This window comes from Coenobita brevimanus, chromosome 23 (genome assembly GCF_032717465.1).
Source record: "Coenobita brevimanus isolate Jiangsu-jjx chromosome 23, ASM3271746v2, whole genome shotgun sequence".
NCBI lineage: Eukaryota > Metazoa > Arthropoda > Malacostraca > Decapoda > Coenobitidae > Coenobita > Coenobita brevimanus.
The window spans coordinates 52,319,708-52,343,803 of NC_136976.1; the positions used below are offsets into that span (position 1 = coordinate 52,319,708).

Below are 24,096 nucleotides of genomic sequence, written 5' to 3' on the forward strand. Positions count from 1 at the left end.
TAAGGAAAGTAGAATGATACTGCAGGTGCATACTGAATACCATTTTTCTCATTGTGGTTTTTGTTATAGAAATAAGTTGCTGTTAAATTATCGCTCTAGATACAGTTTTATTTTGACGGAAGTTGTGACCTTCAGGAGGGTAGTTTGTTATCCTTGCCATGGGCCAGTAGTGACAACTGTAGGCAAAGTTTAGTCATCCTGGTAGTAGTAGTAGTAGTTGTTCCCTAGGCAGTCTGGCCGAACAGCCCCAAGTCCCTAAGGAAGGCCACAGCCAAGACCCGGCTTTCCCACAGAGGAGTGTATGTTGTGCTGTTGATATAGGTGATTGTGTGCAATGCAGTATTCCATAATGTGCTTAATAGTATGGAGTGCTGTGTTGCATCCTGGACAGGTATCAGCGACAGAGTCATCCAGCCTCTTCTGATAACTTAAGAGGGCTGGATGATGCCCACATCTCAGCCTGGCCAGATGGACCCTGTCCTCACGAGGGAGATAGGATTCAGAAGGGTGGATATCAGGAGGCCGTGCATGCAGCTGTGTGTTGTCTTTAAGTGACTAAATGGAGCGGCGAGTGATTTGAGTATGGATATGCGTCTGGAAGCTGGTCTGAGGTGGGCGAGGGGAGAGAGATGACAGTATTTGTACATGATATTGTGTGCTGGGTGTTGTTTTGATGTTCCTTGGTGTGTGTGTGTGTGTGGTTGTGCTGCCATGTAGAGTAGCGGATGTTGTGGGTTTGTGGAGGCTGCAGTGAGAATTTGGGTGCCTCTCATGTCTAGATGATCCTTGACTTTGAGGACTTTGGTGTCTTGATGTAGGTGGTCTGTGGGTGTAGTAGCTGTGCAGCCTGTGATTATTTTTAGGGTCTTGTTCTGTATGGTGTAGTGTGTTTTATTGAGGTTAGGAGCCCAAACAGGACTTGCATAATTCATCACTGAATGTATATGTTATTTGTATACTGTGGTGGTGGTTTCTTTGTTGTGTCCAAATGTTATATGGGCAAATGACCTCAAGACATTGAGTCTTGGTGTTAATTTATCTTTAATGTTTGTGATGTGTTGTTTAAATGACATTGACGTATGTTACACCAAGGATTTTGGGTTTGTGTATATGTGGTAGGGGAGTGTTGTTTAAGGTGAGGTGTAGAATGTGACTGTTCTGCTGTCCAGGTTGTGAGAAAGGTCATTGTAGATTTGGCTGGGGGTGTTTTGAGCTTGTTTGTGGTGAACCATTCGTGTAGTGTGTTGAGGATGTGTGCGGCTGTTTTTGCATTTTGGTGTGTATATGTAAGTGTTATGCTGTCTGCATAGGGAGCCATGTGTATCTGTGTTGTGTGGGGTGTGGATATGTCATGCATGCATAGGTTAAAGAGTGTAGGGGACAAAACAGATCCTTGGGACGCCATTTGTGAAGTTTCTGATGCTCGAAGACTGGCCGGCAAATGTTACATGTGCACATCTGCCTGCTATGTAGTTTGCCAGCTGTCTTTTTGTGTTATTGTGCATGTTTGTGTTGATATTTTGTTTGCGAGGTTGTGGTAGGGGTTGGCATCAAAAGCTTTGCTAATGTCTAGTGTGACTAGGAGTGCTCTGTGTGGTGGCTTGGCTGAATTCATGCCATCAAAAACTCTCTATGTAAAGTCTGTAAGAAGAGTGTTTGTGGAGTGTAGTGGCCTAAAACCGTGTTGTGATGGGGCTAGAGGGGGTGTAAGATGTAACTAGTTGTGGTACCAGTCGTTCAGTGACTTTGGAGGAGGTGCAGAAGAGTGTGATTGGGTGGTGTGAGGAAGGTAACGTGGGACCTTTATTGGGTTTAGGGATAGTGATGATAATGCCATGCTTCCAGATGTTGGATATTATGTTGTGTGAGTAGCTGTAGTTTGATATGTTGGTGAGTGCTTGTGTGCCTTGTGGTCCAAGGTGTTTAAGGTATATTTTGCTTATGTTGTTTGGTCCACAGGCAGATGAGTGTTTAAGGTTGCTAATGATGTGCTTCGTCAGGTTGTAAGTGAAAGGTGCGAAGTGTGGTTGTGTGGAGAACTGTCTCATATGTCGGATGATATGTTGGTAGTTGCGATGAGGGTTTATATGGCCGACATATGAAGAGTGAGTGATGAGAGCGTTTGCTTATTGTTTGTTTGAAGGTATGGTGTCTGTTGTTGTGATGGCAGCATATGATTATGTAGTGTTGCTGTTGGAGAGTGTGATGCTGTTTAGTGTTTTGTAGAGTTTGCTGGTGTTTGTTTTGTGGTCAAGTGTTTAGAGATAATTATTCTAGTTTAGTGTTTGCTGTTCTGATATTTTATTGTTTATCTGAGTGTTGAGTTCTTGTATTTGTTGTATGGTGTCTTGTGTATGTCGTGTTGGGGAGTATCGTAGTGTGTCCCGTTGACTGATGAGGCCTTGAATTTCTGGTGTGAAGCTGGGGTTGTGTCTTTCTGTTGCCTCTAGGGATGTGTCTTTTGTCTGCATTTTGTATAATTGTTTTGAAAGTGTGCACATCAGTGTTGACATTTGTGATGGGTGTACTGTTTAGTGTTTTGAAATGTTGTTCTGTTTCAGTTGTGAAGGCCTCCCAGTTGGCTTTCTTATAATTAGTGTATGTGTGTCTGTGGCCAGCTGGGGTGATTTTGGTTTTAATAGTGATGATGATCGGGAGGCGGTCAGAGCCAAGGGTTTTGACCACTCTCCAGGATTTGTGGGGACAAGGTTTGGGGAGCGAATGGTGATGTCTGGGGATGATGGGAGGATGAGGGCTTGGTGTGGTATATGGGTATGTTGATGGAGATTATTCAGTATGAAATGATTATCTGTTTGGGATTGTAGTACCAGCCCTCTGTCTGTGTCAGGGTTGTTGACATGCCAGGCTGATGCCTTGGCATTGAAATCACCACCTAGAATGATGTTGGATATGTTAGTGATGTGGTGTATTTGTGGAGAGTAATTGTGTAGTACTGTGGGGGACAACTGGGGGGGAATATATGTGTTGGCGATTGTTATGTGTGATTTGTTACCAGTGCGTATTTTAATTGATTGTATTTCTGTTGTGGTGTCAAGCGGGGGAAGAAGTGACTGTGTGTGCACTGGTACTGTATCTGAAAAGTTGATGGATTTGTGTACCAGGGTGATGAGTCCACCACCACTGCCACTGCCGTCGACCCAGTCTTGTCTAATGGTGGTGTAATTATTAAATATAGGTGTTTTTTTGTGTTCTGTGTAGTTTTGTTTCTTGTAAGATGGCAGTGTGTGTTTTGTTGTTTGATGAATTGTGTGAGTTCTTGTTTTTTGGTGTTTATGCCATCTGTGTTTAATTGAAGGATGTTTATGTTGTGTGTGCAATGTGTGTTGGGTGCTGCAGCATGGGGGGGATGTGTTGGTGTGGGTGGAGGGGAAGGGGTGGGAGAAGGTAGTGATGGAGGTAAGGGTTGGGGTGGATTAGGTTGGGATGGAATGAAAGGGGTTGGGGGATTGGATGGTGTGGGAAGGATCAGTGGGTTAAGCTAATGAGGTGTGGAGGAAGTAGGAGTAGGGTTGGTGGGGGGGTTAGTGGGTGAAGGGAAGGAGCATAAGGAGCAGGTCCAGGTGTTTGTGTAATGTTTTCTGGATGTAAGTGTTGTGCAGGTGTAATGGGTCCAGTTCTTGCAGGAATTGCACTGAACTGAATCCTTTGACTGTTGGTTCGAAATGATAGGTTTCGAGCACATTGGACATATGTATTTGTTGGTGGGTTCTGGATTGCTGTCAATGTCCCTGTCTAGAAGTTGTCGAGAAATAACCACCAGGGAGTCATTTCTCAATGTAGAAAAAACGGTGTTGTTGTGTGTGTTGTGTTGAGAGATGTGGTACTCGCCTGGGCAACTGAAGCCACTCCCAGGTTTCGGGCCCCATGAGGGGCTGGGGGGTTTGTGGTGGTTTGCCCCCCATGCTGTCCTCCTCTTCTGCTTCGACAGCCTCTGGGGGGTAGACCCACGGCGAAAATGCCGCCGCTCCAGGTCTAGTCATCATGGTTTCTCATAATGCTGTACAGTATAGGAAATTACCAGGAATCTTCAGCCAGAATTTATTGCCCGTGTGATATGGTCAAGTCCTTAGTTGCAAATGATATATTCAGGCCCTTCACTTAAGTAATGTTAACCCACTCAGTCCAAGAACATCTTTTGTCTTATATTTTGTCTAATGCCAAACAGTTTTACTTAGCTGAGGAGAAACATCCTTGGACTGAATGGGTTAGAAATGGTCTCCTTTCATTTCTTCAATCTGAGGACAATTTGTGAATTTTATAATGGAGTACTGTATATAGTACCTTAACTTGAAACTGGTCTGTAAAGAGTGTGTAGATTCCTTAGCAAAGACTGGCAGATTTCATATGCAAAATCTGTATGCTGTGAAATTGTTCATAGGTATTTTAAGTCTTTGACAATGAGAGAGGGGGGTGTGAGCTGGGAGCAGGGCAATGAAATGGCAGGGACCAGGGCGACATGGAGGCTATTTGTTTGTAGCCACCCCATATGGGATTAAGGCATCTGGCAATAGGTAGATAGATAGATAGACATTGACTCACTCACTCATTCATTATATCTTGCATTGACTTCTGTGAATCTTTGTGAGTAAATCTGCCGTCCAGTAAGTAATTATTTGCTGAGAAAGGTTCAGTCAGTACCATGGTTGCTTGACTAATTTTTGGTCTTCCTCTAAGGGCTCCTATTATTCCATTCTTAAGCAGAGAGCATTGGTTTCCAATAAAAGTCAGGATTGAGTTTACTGTAATTTCTTTTCTTGGTTGTTGATTATTGTAAATTTGGTGAACTTACAGGTAATTGTGTTGGTGAAAGGTTATCTCCTCTTGCTAGTACCTGTAGTAGTGATTATCCTTTACATCTTTAGGAGCCTAGAGCAGTAAGGGGATGTTCTTTTGTAGGATGCCCCTTTTCTACATGGCATCTAGAGTATTAAAGTTCCTCATATCAATAATTCAGCCAGCCTCAGTAGAATCATTAGACATAACTCAAGATTTTTATTTCCAGAAAACTTTATGATCCTGTTGGTGGAGGATTACAGAGTTTGTAGGTGCTACTGTTCTGATGCAGTACTATATATGATTTGATAGCTGTGTTATTTCAAGCTCTTGAGCAATAGTGAATGCCTTAGAAGAACTGGCACTTTTGAGAAACAAAAGATCGGTCGTTATTATTATTGTTATTAATGCTAGAGGTTTTATTTACATGGATGAAGGGGTTGGGCAAGATGGTACAGTATGTTCAACCTCATCTCTGTTTTCAATATTAATTCTGAAAAAATGCAGTAATGTACTCTATGTCACTAGTGTAAAATGTAAATTTATCTTGAAGTTAGAGTAACAGTTATTCGCTACTTCAGTATAGTTCATACATACCATAGACATTTTTTTCCAGTGAAAAGATTTAATACCTAAACTGTTGCCAGGTACATTAAAATAATCCGTAAGCAACTTTAAATTAAATATGACATCTTGATTTCAGGTTGTGAATTGAAGGGTTTAGCATAATGCCACCTTTCAAACCAGTGAGCAGTCTGCAGACATTAACATTAAGAACTGTGGCACATCTAATTAGGAGGCTGTGCTATGACTGTGCTGTTACAGTAGAGGATCTGAAACCTGTCATTGACCACTTTAGATTTCATCTGCCTCCTCAGATCCAAGCTGATATTTGTCATACACTTCTTCATGACTCACATAAGGTATGTGTATAATGTTATTCAGTAGCTATTTGTCTAGATCTCATATTACAGTAACTTGGATTACTGTACAGAATCTATAACTTCATCACTGACGAGCAAGAGTCGTGCGCACTCCCGGTTTAAATATTGCACACCCTTGTGGAGTGGATGTGGAGAAGTTACTTTAAAACATCTGGACAAAATTCAAAACAAAGCTGTGAGAATAATTAAACCTGACAATTGCAAATAAAATATATAGGACGGAATGTTGCCTCCCTTGCATTATTTTACAGATACTTTATGGCAAATGCTTAGATGAAGTTGCATCCATTGTGTCACCTCTCCATGCCTTCCCCCATACTACATGGGCATCTGGTAGCACATGACTGTTAGACTGCCGTATTGCAGAACTTCTGCATATCAACATTCCTTTACTCCCAGAACTGCTTTTCTCTGGAACTCACTTCCCCAAATCAGTTACACCGCAAACTCAGTCTACAGCAGTCCAAGTCCAACTGTTACAGATTTTTCCTAAATGGAGGACCCCAGTAATCTGCTGTATGTATTTTTTTTTTCTTTTTCTGTTCATTTTATGTAAAAAATATATGCATATACAGTAATCTTCCCAATATCTGATGTAATACAGCCAAAGACATATCCGGAAATTGGACCCATCCGTATATTGGGCCCCTGCCTCCTGGACTGGTACTTATTGACCCTAACCCAGCCTAACTCAGAAAAACACCTACATAAATCCCTGCCAGACATGCATAGCACCTATTTAAGACCCTATTCACACCAATAAGGGACATAAAGCATGAAATAAATGAAAAGGAACCAGAGAATGAGGAATCAGAAGTGAGGATGGAAAATACTTAGCAGTGTACAGGGTACTTACAGCACATCTGTGGCCGCCTCCTCTAAGGCTCTGTCAGTGGTGAAAATGCTCTTGAAGCATGTACAGTAATCCAGTGTTGTGCTGCACTTAATTCTTTGCACTGTGAGTTATACTTGTTTAACACTGCACATTCTGTTCTTAATTGCACCACTCCAGTTTCAACTGCCAGTTTGCACTCCACACTTAATCCTGTGCACTCTAAATTCTAATTTCTTAACACTGCACAACAGTGTAATTTCCCATGTCATGTAGTGGCGAGGTATTGCAGTTTATTCACTGTTTGTTCACAAAAACGAGCATGTGTGGCATCCATTGCGATGAGTGAGCATCTACTCATGAGGGTAGTTAGGCAGTAACTGGAGAGGGGGGAGGAACAACAGGGGGCCGGTAGCCATGGTAAAAACAGCTGTTCGGCACCGTGTGCCAATTTCAAATTACGGGTGGGAAAAAACTTTGGATTTTTTTTTTTTATTATTTTTTTCATTTTTTGGCCATTTTTGTGTTCAGAAGGCCCAAGCCCAAAATGTTCGTAAACTGGGGTGTCCAGGAATTGGACGTCCGGATATTACATAGTTTACTGTATATGGCAGGCTGTGAAAGTATCGTTAACCTGTACTTACAGATCCTGCATTTCATCTCATCTGTATTCTAGTATGTCGGTTTTTCAACTGTAGTACATTGCATTTAACAACATTGTTTAAGATAACAGATATTGGACACTATAAATTTGTTGTGTGGGAAAATTGGCTGAGATTATGATATGTTGTTACCTAACAGACGAGTTTATGTACTGTACTCTATATTCATTCATCATCTAATTCAGTGTTGCCCCATGAAGAGTGTAGGAGCCCAGGGCTAGGCAAGTTGGTCCTGACATTCATGATGATAGTGACCACCCTCACTCTTCCCTGATCGGCATTACATGAGCAATAAATCCCAACCACTCTTTAGATATAAACCTGCACTTGCACAATCCAATTGGAGCGCCTTGATTACCCACAAACCACCAGGCACCATAATTTGGATATATATACTATCATAAAAACTATTTCGTGATAGCATATACAGTAGGGTCTCGCAACTTGTGATCTTAACCCCTTAAGTGCTAATCGCATCAATTGATGCGATTTGAGTTTTATGCCAAAATGCATAATCGCATCAGTTGATGCGATTTGAGTTTTATGTCAAAATGCCTAATCGCATCAATTGAATGCGGCCTGTAAATAAATGCGGAGCGCTTGTTCCCCCCCGATTATGACGTACATGACTTCAGGCCAATGAGAACTCGCCCCTGATGTAGCGTGAGGGGGGGATCGGACCAACCCGGGCGGTGGGGGGGCATCCCCCTCTCAGCCACCTCCATGCCACCCTCTACTCCACTCAGTCACGCCCTCCTTGTCCCCCATTACTCTCCCACCCCTCAATGCAACTGCTTCTCTACTCCCACAATAACCTGTGTCCCCTCCCATCCTCTCTTGCCCCACTCCCCCCCCCCCCAAACTCCACCCCATCTCTCCCTCCTTGTCCCTCACTACCCTTCCAACCCGCAACAGGTCCCCAAGTGTCAGGCCTGATGTACTTACCTGTTTCATATTATTTCTACTTCTTCCCAAATTTTTACACCTTACTCTGTTCATTTCTCACTTCGTACCTACCAGTTTCCAGTTTCTGTACATACATAGTTGGAGGATGCTGTATGTTGTACTACATACGACTCATCTTATTTTTTATTATTATTATTATTATTATTTTTTTTTTTTTTCCTTTCATTCTCCCTACCTGCCCAGATTAGCACCTCTGAGTAGTGTCCATCTGTGTTAGTTTTTGAAAGACTATGAGGCCATGTAGGGCTACTCCCTACACCTGTTTCATCACCCCACATACAAACACACCTGTTTTCATGGCTGGTGTGATAAATTCCAATGAAATGGAGAGTTTCCATAGGAGAATTTGGTTGTTGCTGAAACTGAAATGATAAGCGTGATGAAGTGTAATGATAATGTGATAATTGTAATTGTGTGATAAATGTGTAATGATAAGTTGGGACAGTAAAGAGAGAAATCGGAAACAAATTATTGCTTTAATTTTTCCTTTCTTATGCATGCATTTATAGCATTATTCAACTTTATTTTGATGTCCTTGATGGTTATAAACATTTATATGTGTCTGTGTTAGTTTTGGAATGACTATGAGGCCTTGTAGGGCTACTCGCCACACCTGTTTTATGTCCCCACACCTATATGCACACCTGTTTTTATGGCTGGTATGACAAATCCCATTGAAGTGGAGGGTTTCCACAAGAAAATTTGGTTGTTGCCAAAAATTTTCTCCCCAAGTACCACCAAGGCCTTGTAGGCCTACTCCCCACACTAGTTAACTCCCCACACATACATAAACACCTGTTTTCATGGTAGATGTTACAGAACACAATGAAGTGCTTTCTTTTCATGTGAAAAGCTGGTTATTTCCAATCCCCGTACCTATACTGTAGGCCTACTCTCCACAGCCTGCTTTATCTCCCCATGGTCTAGTAATCTCCCCACACCTACATACACATGTTTTCATGGTTGGTGTGACAAACACTTTGAAATGACCTGTTTCAATAAGAAAAATAGGTAGTTATCAAAATTTTCATGGTTTCGATTGTTTTTGATGGGTAACTATCATAAACTTTTTTTGAACTTTGACGCGATTGTGCGGTAACCATTAGTCCTACGGGGGTATGGATTGCATTGTCAGGTGTGTAAATTCTTCCTCTTTAGCCAGAACACAGTCAGTTTGCCCTTGGTGAAATTCGCCAAAACACCCCCGAACTGCGGTTGTGGGAGGTACCCTGCCTGAAACAATTGCGGTCTTAAGGGGTTAAGAGACTGATGATACCTCACTAGTCGTGAAACCGCTAGTTTGGAGGCAAACTTTATATAGCGAAAAATAAAAATAGACTGGAACATTTAGAAAGTTTGACTATTTTTTCATTTATGTGTACTTTTATCCACTAAATAGTCACAGTTTTATATATTTATTATAATTAATAGGACAAAGCAACAAAAAGTCACCATTAAATGCTCAAAATGTAGTTTATTGAAAGAAAAAGTTGGGGGCTGGGAGTGTGCCTGCTTACTGGAAGTGCCATGACCACCATTGCTAACCTCCTCTCCACTATTACCACCCTCTCGAGCACCAGCCTTTCTCCATATCTCCTGTAGTATCTCATCATCACTTTCAAACCCTTCATAGTTGTTAGGTTCAGTGGGGCTGAGTGGGGCAACATCTGGCCCTTCATCTTCCCCCACCACTATCACCACCACTACCACTTGCATGTGTGAAGTATCTGTCTGCCACTTTCAAACTTTCCATTACCTTGCCTTTGTTTCTTCTTATGTTAAGCACATTCGATTCCAGAACATTCAACTGCCTCACAGTTTCACAGGTTTTCAAGCCATCTTCTATGAGTGTAATGATTTTCTTCTTGTCTTCAACATTGTACTTTCTCACTCGGCAGGTGTGGCTCACTCTGTAGACGAGACTTGCTCACTAGGAAATCGTCAAAATGTGCCTCGCGGCTCACTCGCTAGACAACGATTGCCACGGAGTCATTAGTTTTGAGGTTTTTTCACTAGTTATGAAGTGAAGACAGTTTCTTTCCTATTGCTAGACTTGAAATCACTAGTCAAAAAAATTTTAGTTGCAGGGACCTACTGTACAATACATCAATAAAAAAATTGCATTTCACATTCTACCCTCCATGTCAACACCTTACAACATCATTAACTTAGGCTTTCATATTTTTTCATCTCTTGTTATACCTTGTTGTTTTCATGGTCTCAACTTTGTTTTCTGACCAAGCTTCAGCTGTCTGAGGCTACTAAGAGCGGCAGCCTCTTTAACCTTTAATTATAAGGTGAAGTTCTGTAATTTACTTCCCTGCCTATTCTCCAGTCAACTGCTGTACAGGTGAATAATATGTATGCTTGGGACTCTTGTGGCACTGTTTGAATGACTGCTCAATTGTTGAAGTAGCTGGTGGTCTCTGACACACTTGAAGAGACTGGAGCCTTTTACTACCCTCCCTGCCTTAGTCCTGGTTCAACCTCTGTGTCAGTGTGAAATGGTATGCCAGGGATTCCCAACCTGTGGGTTGCAACTCTCCAGGGAATTGCAGAGGGTTGGCTAGGGGATTGAAAAGCCTTGGGAGAACTTGGTAGTCTTGGGAGAAGAACTTTGTAAAAATTGATGAATTAATGATTGTTTTCTCTTTCTTCCCCTTTCCTTCTCAGAAAATTTGTAAAGCTGCATCAGCTGATGGCAGGGGGGTCACATGTGTTTCAGGCTTTAGAGAAAGGGGTTGTGAGTACAAAAAAGTTGGAAACAACTGTGCAATGCCTTTAACCTGCTGACTGTAACAAATGCTGTATATATACAGATACTGTAGATAGATAGATATAGATGCAGATATAAATAGGTTGTGTATTTACCTAGTTGTACTTACCTAGTTGTGATATACAGGAAATGAGCAACGCTCGTGGGGTCCCGTCTCTTTTTCTCATTAAGTCAAATTTTGCTTTGAATTTCATTTAAGTATTTAGACTGAATGATCTCTTTGTCCAGGTTGTTCTACAGGTCTGTGCATCTGTATGGAAAGTTATATTTCTTGATATCCTTCAAACAACTTGGCTTTTTCAGTTTCATTCCGTGTCCTCTTGTTACTCTCCCATCCCATACAAAGAGATAATTTTTATCAGTTTTATCTAGTTCCAGCATGGCCCTGAACACTGCAATCATATTTCCCCTCTCTCTCCTTTCTTCTAGGGAAGGCAGGTCCAGCTTTTCCAGCCTCTTTCCGTAAGACAGATCTGCCAGGGTGGGGACCATCTTGGTTGCTGTTCTTTGTATTCTCTTGATCTTATTTACATCTTTCTTCTTGTGTGGGGACCACACCATTGCCACATATTCCAGCCTGGGGCAGATCATGGCCAATATCAACTTTTTCATCATTTCTTCATCCATGTAATGGAATGGCACTCATATGTTTGTCAAGAGATTGTATGTCTCTCTAACTCTCTTGTTAATGTGTTTTTCTGGTGACAAACTATCATGGACCAGCACTCCCAAATCTTTCTCTTCTCTTACTTTTGATTGGTTCATTACCCATTATGTAATTCAGTGATGGCCTCTTGGCATTCTTTACCCATTTCCAATATTTTACATTTTTTTGGATTAAATTTCATTTCCCACATCTGGCCCCAATCTTGGATCCTATGCAGGTCTTCCTGCAGCATTTTACGGTCTTCCTCGTCTTCTACTCTCCTCAAGATCTTTGCATCATCAGCAAACAGACTTGCATAACTGTCCACTCTGTCTACCATATTATTTACGTAAATCAGGAATATTACTGGCGCTAACACCGAGCCCTGTGGGACTCTACTTCTTACTTCCCTCCATCCGGACATCTTGCCCTTTATTACTGTCCTCATTTGTCTGTCTCTCAAGAAGTCTCTCATCCACTCCAGGACATTTCCTCCAATGTCCACGTTAGTCTCTTGTGGGATACCTTGTCAAAGGCTTTCTCCAAATTTAGATACACACAATCCATTCAGCTGTCTCTCTCCTGTAGCATGTCAATTGCTTGTGAGTAAAAGTTCAACAAGTTGGAAACACATGACCTTCAACTTCTGAATCCAAACTGGCTCAGACAATATGTTCATCTCCTCCAGATATTTTATCCATCTGTCTTTCAGTATTCTATCGCACAATTTTGCAACTACGCTGGTCAAGGACACTGGTCTATAATTCAGGGGTTCTTCCTTGTTTCTTCCCTTATAAATTGGTACCACATTGGCCCTCTTCCATTCCCAAGGCACTTTCCCTTCTTCCAGAGAACACACAATTAAATCGTGAATCTTATATGCCAGTTGTTTTCTGCATTCTTTCAGTACCCAGGTAGAGATTCCATCTGGTCCTGGGGCTTTCCTTACATCTTGAGTTTCCAGTAATTTATGCACTTCCTGCACTTCCACTTTTATGTCTTTTATCACTACATTTCTAGTCACACCCTCCCCCTCCACAAAATCCCTTTCGTTAGTGAAAACCAATTGGAAACATTTGTTCATTATTTAAGCTTGCATAGCTGCATCTTTGTAGACCTCTCCTTCTAATTCAGTTGGGTGATTCCTTCCTTTTGTTTCAGTTTGCCATTAACAAATCTATAAAACAATTTGGGTTCTTCCTTACACTTGTCAATTATATCTTTTTCAAATTTCCTTTCTTCCTCTTTGCATATTCATGTATTCATTTCTAGTACTTTTATATTCTTCCTTTAATTTATTATTACCTCTCTTTCTCCATTTGTTCCATGCCATGTCCCTTTCTTTTTTTTGCTATCATGCACCTTCTGTTAAACCAATCCTTCTTTCTGTTTTCTTTCTCATTTACTCTTGGAACATGTTTCTCGATTCCCAAATTATAGAGGTCTAGAAAGATATCCCACTTCCTCTGCATCTTTCTTGTTTCTCTGTATTTTCTCCAATTCACATTTTCGAAATATTTCCTCAATCCTGTAAAGTTTGCTTTCCCATAGTTGTATCTTCCCTGCCCATAAAGCTCATCTCTTGGCACCATGTTCCATTTTATCATCTGGAACTCAATGACCACATGATCACTTTTTCCTATAGGACACTGATATTTTAAATTTTCAACTACATAAAGTTCTGTAGTTAGTAGTAAACCTAATCTTGCTGGCGTGTCGTCTCCTCTGAATCTAGTCTCTTCTTTGACCCATTGGGTCATAACATTATTCATTGCAATATTTAACAATACAGTATAGTGCCCAAGGAGTCTTCATTGCTTCCCGAGTCCCATTCCTCCCAGTTCACCTCTTTACAGACAAAATCCCCCATCATACTTATGTTATTGCTTTTCTCAGTCACTTTCTTAAGATAGCTAACCATGTCTGACAATATCTGATATTCATCGTCCTTCCATGCCTTTGTCTTAGGGGGAACGTATACCACTGCAATGTCTCTCGTGTGTGTGTGTGTGTGTGTGTGTGTGTGTGTGTGTGTGTGTGTGTGTGTGTGTGTGTGCTTATTTGTATGTATGTATGTAACACACCCTCATTTTATGATGAGGATGCATTTGAAAAACATTGATCGCATAATGATTTATCATATATCATCAGTGACTAGACACCGTGCAGGATGAAAAACAGGCCTGTCAAAGGGCAGATGAGTAATTTATGCCAGCAGCCATCTAGTAGGGTAGGTGGAGCTTGTTAGCCTGGGGTAGCAATCCAGCTAGGAGAAGGAAAACTCTGAGGTAAAACCTGGATAGTCATGATCAGGGATTTCATGCCCCTGTCCATAGGCTAGTGGTGAGCCCCCTCCTGACATGGGAGGTTGAGGTGGGGTTTGCATCTCTTCCCTGTAAAAAAACTACCTTGCACATGTCAAGAAAAGGAAGAGGAATAGGGGTGAGTGCATATTGTCTGACCCTGACCCAGTTTTGCAGGGGGTCCTCTCTCAGGCCACGGCCTGGCAGGGTCTTTTGGGCCCTTTCATGCTGGCACCCACCATGATGGTTGCTGGGTAAAGCAACCAGATGATGGAGGGGGGACCCCCTAGCCCAGACTCTACTTTTGATTCGCGTCGTGGTATCGCAGAGGATGCACAAGCCCAAGGCCCCAAGCACAGGTTTAACCTTTGGAAGGCACTGCAGGTGGGGGCATGGAATGTTCTAAGCCTTTCAAAGGATGATCAGCTGCCTTTGTTGCCATGAGAGTTGGAGCGATTAGGGGTTGACATAGCTGCACTCTCTGAAGTGAGGTGACCTAGGCATGGTGAAATCATTAGTGATGGTTACGCTACTGCTGGTCTGGCTGTGACAGTGGTGCGCATCTTAGGGGTGTTGCTGTGGCAATTGCTGCTCACTTTGTCTCTTGTGTCGACAGGGTTACTCCGGTTGATGAGCGTATAATGCTGGTGAGATTGAAGCACTCCTTGGGCTTCATCTCTCTTATTTCAGTGCATGGTGCTGACATGAGTGATCTTGAAGAGAAAGAGCTGTTCAACACCAAACTTGACTCTGTTGTGGATCAGTGCCCCTCACAGGATATTGTACACTCCTGGTCTTGGGCGACTTTAATACGGTTACTGGCACTGACAGGGAGGGTGTCAGGGATTGTGTAGGTCCCCATGGCCCGTGATTTTTTTTATATCAGACAAGGTTGAACAGGCCAGATCATATTCCTGCAGAGTGCGTGAAGTGGTTCAGCCCACTCAGCCTTGCTCAGTACAGGCAGACCCTGAGATGCGATACCCCTGGCATAGCGATGGGGGTAGAAATACCACCCTACCCTGCCAAACGATGGCCAAACCTTGGTATAACAATGGGTTTTTATTTTTGTTTTTTAACCAATTTTGATTATATTTTAGACTTAAATATTGTGTTTAGGTTGATTTATAAACTATTTTTAGACTTAGATTAATGTGTTTTAGCCACAGGTGGGGTAAACATTGTCATTTGAGGATACATTTTATTAAGTTTGATTTTCTCCAGACTTATTTTTGATGATTTTCTAATTTTATTTTTGGGTTTAGGTGAGTTATAAACTGCTTTTAGGCTTAGCTCAGCTTGTTTTAAAGCTACTTGGGGGTTTAGGTTAGCTAGAAACTTGTTTTTGGACTCATTTGGGTGGGTTTAGGATTTGATTGGGGGAGAAACCCTTAACACATCCCCATACTTTTTATGTTAAATCTACCCCAATAGCTCACCTAGCAATGAGTTTTTACTTAACCAATTGCATCGTTAAACCGGGGTATGCCTGTACAGTATCTCATGTTTCGTCTCCAGAGTCAAAACCTTCCTTTTTTGCGTCTCGGATTGTGGTGGGGCCATCATCACACACACCGGAATGCCACAGAGGAAAATCAAGGCCTGAAGAAAATAGGGAGCCACCACATATGCAACAATGGAAGTAGCCATGGTTACAACCAGACCAAGCATGTCCACATTTGCGAGAGAAAGGTGGGAACTGAGGTGCAGTACTACCACGTGAACGCAGTGCTGCCATGTCTCTACCCATTCTTGGCTATAAGTACACAAGTAAAAAGTGCCAAATTGATTATGAGCTCAAAGGTCAGTTTTGCTCAGCCAGGCAAGTGTTGCCACACGGCAGAAACACTGGATCCCTGTATATCAGGGCCTCGGGGAATGTCTGAGCAATCCGGCCAGCCAGGCAACTTTGACCATTCGGTAGGGAAACAGATGGCCACGCGTGCCTGGGAGCATCCAAGTGATCTGGGTGGCCAGGGGATCTTGACCGTTCGGTGAGGAGGCAGATGGCCATATCTGCTCAGCTTGTGGGTTAGGGTCTGTATTACTCGCGCACAGTCGGTAGTGTCTGAGTGATCCGTGCAGCTGGGGGACATTGACCATTTGGTAAGGAGGCAGACAGCCATATTTGCTCAGCTTGTGGGTTAGGGTCTGTGTTACTCACACACAGCCAGTAGCATCTGAGTGATCCAGGCGGCTAGGGGACTTTGACCATTCAGTGAGGAGGTGAACAGTCATAGTTGCTTAGCTTGTGGGTTAGGGTCTGTGTTACTCATGCGCGGCCAATAGCATCTGAGTGATCTGGGTGGCCAGGGGACTTAACTGTTTGGTGAGAAGCCATACAGCCATTTCTGTTCTGCTGGTGGGTAAGGGTCTGTATTACTCACACGTGGTCAGTAGCGTCTGAGTGATCCGGGCAGCCAGGGGAGTTTGACTGTTTGGTGAGGAGGTAGACAGCCATTTTTGCGTAGCTGGTTGGTTAGATTCTATTACCTGCACTTGGTCATAGAGGCTGGTCAGCCGCCAAACCGATTTTTAAAATTTGTGGGCTGCTCAACCCGCGATGTCGGAAATTTTATGTTCAGATATGGGCAAATAAATCTGGAAACAGAAATAATAGAGCCAAGGATTAACATTCAGATATGGAGCATCAGGATAATTGAGTGATTACTGTATATATTTAACCTCATTCAGATGTTTCATGGCTGTGAGGATTCATATTCCATTTTCTACAAAGTTAGCTGAAATTGCAAAGTAGAGCTCTTTGCTCTGCATCGTAAATACGAAACATGATTCCATAATTATACTGTAAAACCACCTATCACCAAAAACAACTTCAATTAATATTTTCAAGTGAAACTAATGCATGTGAAACCCAAAATTGCTGTATTTATATCAATTAAAGGAGTGGGGGAGAGCCCACATGAAATGGCACTGGCACTGCAGGTGTAGAGGAACTTGATGAACCTGCCAGGACACTGTCTACTACATGGGGGCAGTTACTCCTCACACTTGCAGGAGACATTAACAGCAATCCCATGCCCCAAACACAGTACACCTGAATGGTTTGCTTCCTAGAGATCAAAAGCACTACATGTACACACACATTTATTCAATGCACTTCTTGCAGAGAATGAATCTACACCACATGCACTGCACTTACAAATACAGGCATACCCTGGTTTAACAATGCAATTGGTTAGGTAAAAACCCATTGTTGGGGGGGATATCCTATAATCCTATATCGGGTAGATTTAACATGTAAAGTAATGATATAACATATTTTCGTGGTGGCATATCTTACAACAAGAATACCGTAAGTTCTCTAACTACGACTACGATTACTCTTACTTCTCCTACCTCACCTACTACCACCTATACCAGCCCTACTACTGCTGCCCTTAATCCAGATATATCGACACCAGATACTCTATCATCTTCCCCAACCGATTCTCTTGAAGTTACACGGCCTTCTCCTTAGCCTCTATCCTTACCTTCTACTACACATACACCACCACTAACCCCGATACTCACCACTACCGCTACAACAGTTCCTTCTCACGCACCGTCTCAGGTTACTACCGTGCCTACTTCCCCACTTTCGCAGCCTTACCCTCTTCCTACAATGCCGAATCAGGACCCCCCACCTCCCCAGTCCATATATTTGGACGATGCTAACTGACCCAAATTTACAGGAGATGACAGTACAGTTTCCATCTACGACTTCCTCAGAGAGGTCAAAACAGACATTCATAATCGGCAAATCACAACTGAACCCTTAAACGTTTCTTATCTAATGGGTCGACTACACCAAGGCAGGTCACTAATAGGAGCTGCTATTCTTGCAGGGCACTTCGAAGATTGTCAGACATTTGATGCGTGCCACCAACAATTAATTCAGCTTTATTGTCAACATTCCAATGCCGCATCTCTCATTGGTTTGACAAATCTCCTTAAACAGATGGAAGAGGGCATGACAATACCTCCCCAACATGCAATAGTAATTGAAGCAGCCGCTAGATGTAGGCAATGAGTTCTGAGATGCGCTAATTGTTCCGTGGTACTCAATGGGTAATCGAAGTCAATGGCCAGCTTATGCTTACCCTAAACGATTTTGGAGATTTGTGGGATTACATAAGATTTATTAACCGGCTCACAGATCACTAGAGGGAAATAGCCCTACAGATTGGCTTTAATCCCGGTGACAAAATAGTTAACATCTCAAAGGCCATAGTAGAAAGATCAGGATCAAACGTCACCCGCCTAGTCAGTACTCACACCTCAGCCTCTCACTCCACGGGCAGTATTGCAAGAGTACTGCACACCACCACTATTTCATCGGATTCCTCACGTTCGTGGCCAACTATGAAAGGCAAACCTAGTAATCATTCTCACTTACAGTATTGATCACCATCTAGCAGTCATGACAAATCTAGTGTGCGACGAAGCAAACAATCCTCGATTGTGTTCTGGCACTGCGGTAACGTAGGTCATCGAGAGTCTAGTTGTGCACGGAAACAAAGACAATTTCGCTCACAGGAACAGCAGCGCACACCTTTGCGATCCCATCGTCTTACATGCAGATATCACAAGAATAGTACAACTCACTCCACTGACGAGTGTCGTTGCCTTCAGAGCCATCAGTCGGGGGAAAAGTGCTCGAATCGGAAAAATGCAACATAATAGTGAAAGATCCGCCTGTGCCTGAAAGTAATGTAACAGAAGATCAACTCCCCATTCGCCAGGTGGGATCCATAACTTCTTTAGGCCTAGTCATTCTAGGAGGGAGCGAAGGGGTACAAAGGTCTTTCTTCATGGACACCGGATCTGTTGTAAATTTGATCGATACCTCTCTAAACAACATTAGGGAAACAGCGAAAAGGGTTGGGCTCCTCGAACCACCTGACATTCACCTACGTGGCGTGAATGACTCAGAATTTCAGATCAAGGGGATGTCACTTTAGAAGTACAACTTGATTAAGCCTTAAAACCCTTTGACACTGAATTTCATGTCACCAATGACCTTAATTATCCAGCGGATACTCTCATTGGCTTTCCGACAATGGCTTAACAAGCAATTGCCCTATTACTGGCTTGTCATAGCATAGATATCAATGGGTTCCAGATATCTAGCATGGAATATCCTTGTCCGGTACTCTCCCAAATAAACTCAGTTATTCACTCACGTGATTCCACCATTACCTGAGAGTAAAGAGGTAGACACACCGCTACAAAAACAGCTAAATTCACTAACATTGAGTACTACACCCTCTGAGCATTTACCGGTGGATACACCCTCTGAGCATTTATTGGTGGATTCACCCTCTGAGCATTTATCGGTGGATACACCCTCTGAGCATTCAACTATGGATCATGTCAACCCCTCTAACAGTGGCACATTTGCCGACTCAGACACGTCTCATTTAACTCTAGTGGAATTTCGAATTTTGACGGGCATAGGTGCCTAAAAATCACCACAAAATTCAAATAATCAAAATTTAAACTGAACTTCTTATGGGAAAAATTAGTTTGGGTCTGGGGCCTCCAAACCTAACTACATAAAATTATGATTTTTTGCCCACACCCCCTGTAAACTTTATGAACTATAATTGTGGTTGAGTAACTGTAGTTCTGCATTGTATTGCCATACTGTCAACAAGTGTATGTCGCCTTGTCAGCAAGTGTATACGTGGTGTATGTCTGCCCTTTCCTGTATTGCAATTTCTCCTTTGACTGCGTCCATGTTTTGACGGGGAATTATCTGACGGCAAATTGACTGAACGGTGAATTGTCTCGGAACTGTATCTTTGTATGCTTCACATATGAATAAATGATGTTGATTTTCATTCTTGACACATGTCATATATTTGATTAGGCTCATACTTTTTCTTATAATTTTCCTTCACTTCTAGCATTTTGGTTTGCATCAAAAATATTATCTTTGCTTGTTTTGGTTGGAGTCCGATCCTGAGAGCATCAAAAAGCGCAATTTTGTATCGAAAAGTGTGGTAGGTGGACCACTCCAAAACGCATCGAAATTCGAATCGTCGAATTCTAAACTGTCTAAATTCGAAATTCCATTGTACCTCACATAGCGTGAATGATGTTTTACAACACGCAGAGACAAGGCGTGCAGTAACAAATCAGTGCACAGTTTTGTTACCGCCTAAATTTGTCAAAGTCCGTGTTCGTGTTGTGGGTGTGAAAGCAAGAGTGGATGTACTAACCCTACCTGAGACGTGTTGTGTGAATGGCTTAGCTTATGAGTCAACATTGTGTGTGGTGCTGGAGGATAGGTTATGCTATCTGCACTTATCCAACATTTTTAATGCCCCACTTAAGCTGCGTATGGGGACACAGGTTGATGATTTCTTGGTATACCCAGTGGCTGTATGTGTGTGCCAAGACTTCCCACTCTCTGTTGCAGATGTGTGCTCAGTTACTCGGTCCACTGACATTCCATCTAATCTAGAATCACATGTGAAATACAGTGATTACCCAGAATACAGAAGTCAGTTGCTTAATCTCATGTGAGACTATTGTGAAGTCATAGCCCTACCCGGTGAGAACATGAGCAAAACAAGCTTAGTTCAGCATCACATTACATTACAGCCTGGAGCTCAGCCAGTATATATACCTGCCTACCGTTTACCACAGAGCCAACGCCAACAGGCCGATCGTCTTATTCAGGACATGTTGGACAACGAGGTCATTGAACACTCTGACAGTTCGTGAAACAGTCCACTATTTCTCATTCCAAAGAAAGGGGGTGAGTTATGACCAGTGATAGATTACAGACACGTGAATGCGCTGACTATCCCGGACAGATTTCCATTTCCAATACGCACTAATTTTCTGGACTCCTTAGGTGAAAACAATTGTGTTATCACACTTACAGGAGACAGTAACAGCAATCCCATGCCCCAAACACAGTACACCTGAGAATTTGCTGGACTCCTTAGGTGAAAACAATTGTGTTATCACACTCACAGGAGACAGTAACAGCAATCCCATGCCCCAAACACAGTACACCTGAGTGGTTTGCTTCCTACAGATCACAGGCACTACATGTACACACAGATTTATTCGGTGCACTTCTTGCAGAGAATGACTCTACACCACATGCACTACACTTACAAATACAAGCATACCCCAGTTTAGTGATGCAATTGATTAGGTAAAAACCCATCATTAGGGGGGTTATCGTATATCGTGGTAGATTTAACATGTAATGGGATGCGTTTTTCAGCCTTGGGTTTCCCCCCAACCGAGTCCAAAACACACCCAAATGAGTCCAAAAACAAGTTTAAAGCCAATCTAAATGGCCTGACAGCTGTAAAAGAAGCTAACCTAAGCCTAACACCTGTAAATAACTCGTTAAAACCAACAAATAAAATCTGAGAATCATCAAATATAAGTTTGGAATCGAGCTTAGTAAAATGTACCCCAAAATGACAGTGTTCACCCCACCTATGGCTAAAACACATTAATCTTAGTCTAAAAACAGTTTATAAATCAACCTAAACACACAATTTTAGTCTAAAATATAATCAAAATCGGTAAAAAAAAAATCAAAACCCTTTGTTAAACTAGGGTTTGCCCATCGTTAGGTGGGGTATGATGGTATTTCTACCCCCATCATTAAGCAGGGATATCGCATCTAGGGGTATTGTATATCGAGGTGTTACTGTATCAGACAACACCACACCACAGGGGTGTGTGATATATGTAACATCTCCACGAACACTCATGTCACATCCACTACCAATCTCTCCACCCCCTCCCAACAATTCCCACTCTCACACACAACAACTGCCACCACAACTCAAGCCTCTGTGCACAAACACTACACCACTGTACCTCAGACACACAACTTAAAAATATTACAGTAATTCCCTGTTTATTTGATGGTGCATATCCAACATACATCACTGTCTGACAAAGCAAAGTGTTTGGCAGAATTAAAGCAATGTCAGATTATTAATGCAATTATCAGTGGTGTACATAGAAACCAAATTTTTCATGCTGCCAGCTGCTATACATAACCCACGCACCACTAACAGTGCCTGTCAAAACAAAGGCCACTGCCTGATCCACGTCAGTCACAGAGAGTAAGTTGTCTGGTAATGTGCATTAAGTTTGTCATGGAGAGTGTGGCCTTTGTTGCCATACCAGAGCTTTTGCAGGGGCTTGTGTTGCTTGCCGTTGTGCCGGTATGTGTGTGCATGTCTCCCCCTCCTGCCAAGCACCCAAGGGATGTCCAGTCTCTCAAGAAGTGGGATTCGACAAAAGATGGTCAGTGAGTAACATGAGAGCACTTAGTGCCTGTACAGGTAGCTCCATCTGATGAATGTCATAAAGTGTTTACGTATATATGCATGCAGGTGGCACCAGCCTGTCTCCCTTGTGTTCCATAACTTATGTAGGTAGCCACCTGCTTTCAGTTCTACTCATATTTAACTACACACTTCACTCCCTTTTAATAAATTGTTGGGACAGCCAAACACTGGATGGTGCTACTGATCCCAACCATGCCAAAGCGATCATGTGTGAGGCAACAACTTATAAAACAAATAAACATACGAGGCAGTCTCCCTATTGACCTCTGAGCCTGCCTGATACACCCATTAATCTCGATGTAGGATCAGGCAACAACAACAGAGGAGGAGAAGGAGGAGAAAATGAAGAAGAGGAAAAAACTGCTATGCACCAAGAGTGTCGCAAGTTGCTGAATGTGGCCCATAAAGCGGTTAAAAGTAGGCACCATAAGGAGATTAGAACAAAAGCACAGGAGGCATGAGAAGCTGCATTGAAAACTTAGAGGTGGTGGGAGACAAGGGAAATCGCAGAAGAGGGAAGAAATAAGGAGTGAAAATAGGAGAGGACAGTGACATATGCAAACGTTCTAGAAACCTTTTAACATAGGCCTGACTCTTGTGGAGTACCAGGGATCCTTTATGGGGCAAAGGAAAATCGCAGAAGAGGGAAGAAATAAGAAGTGAAAATAGGAGAGAACAGTGAAATATGCAAAAGTTCTTGAAACCTTTTAACGTAGGCCTGACTTTTGTGGAATACAAGGATCCTTTGTGGGGCATGGAGTCAATCTTCTTTAATTTTAGTAAGAGGTCATGAGAATGGTACCGCTAAAAGCATCATTAATTTTATTATAAGTGATTCAGATATTGAGCTAGACAGTTCGAGGGAGGGGCAAGTCAGTTCCAGGAACCAGATACAAGCAGAGTCATAAGGGTGAACAGCAGAGAACAGATTTAGGTGGCTGGCAGGCGGGACAGACTTGGGAATGTCTCAGGACACAGCATGGTCTGCTGAGAGGAGTAGATGGTCACATGACCATGGACAGCAAAAAGAATCTGGTGGTGGTAGTAGCACTAGTAGTTGTTGTTCCCTAGGCAGTCTGGCCAAACAGCCTCGAGTCCCTAACCCCTAAAGTGCGGGTCGTCGCGTTTGCAACGCTCGCCAAAAAAGACATGACGGCGGATCGTCGCGTTTGCAATTCGAGTTAATTTTGAATCAACGCGAGCAAGGATGTTCCAGCTGGTATTGTCTATCAGTACCACCACCCTTTAGCTACAATTAGCATACTTAACCTTTGTACTACTCACCTCCGTTGTTGCCAAGTATCGCGTTTTTCCCCCTCCCCCACCCACCACCACGGCCCGGCCAGCCTGGCTGTGATACATGGCAGCGCTGTGACTACTCAGAACTGTAAATCTGCGCTCTCCTCTCACAAGCAGTTTATGCTAATAGGAAACGCTTGTTTCCCCAGTTGTCACACTAGCTTTTTTTCTCACGGTTTGCCCCTGTTTAGCGTCAGTTTACCGCAGGCTTTCAAAGTGACAATGTGGCGAGTTCTAGCTCTTCCGAGTCAGTGCGAGCGGCCGACAGGAACGAGAATAAAATGACAGGCGTAAGGCAGAATAAAAAGCACGCCGCGGTGATCTTTTGGGATGTAATATGATTGAAAATAATATAGTATACATGTTTTTAGCTGTGAAAATGGAAATGTTTGTTGAGTGACGGGAAGACCGCCGCCGTGCTGCATGTCAGCCATACGCTTCGTTGATTTTAGCCTTATTTTCAGTGCTTATTGTACAAATACGGATTCCAAACTACCTGTACGTTGTAGTATAAAGTTTACTGTGACAGAATGAG

General features: G+C 42.6%; 1 protein-coding gene across 1 annotated transcript in view; it reads left to right on the forward strand.

Moving 5' to 3' along the window:
• Positions 1–24,096, forward strand: part of LOC145392970 (uncharacterized) — a 74,177-nt gene that overhangs the window by 37,677 nt on the left and 12,404 nt on the right. Inside the window, exon 3 of the mRNA XM_080267264.1 lies at positions 5,498–5,717. Within this exon, the coding sequence (XP_080123390.1) occupies positions 5,523–5,717 (195 nt within the window). The 5' untranslated portion in view covers positions 5,498–5,522. The remainder of the gene's footprint in view (positions 1–5,497; positions 5,718–24,096) is intronic.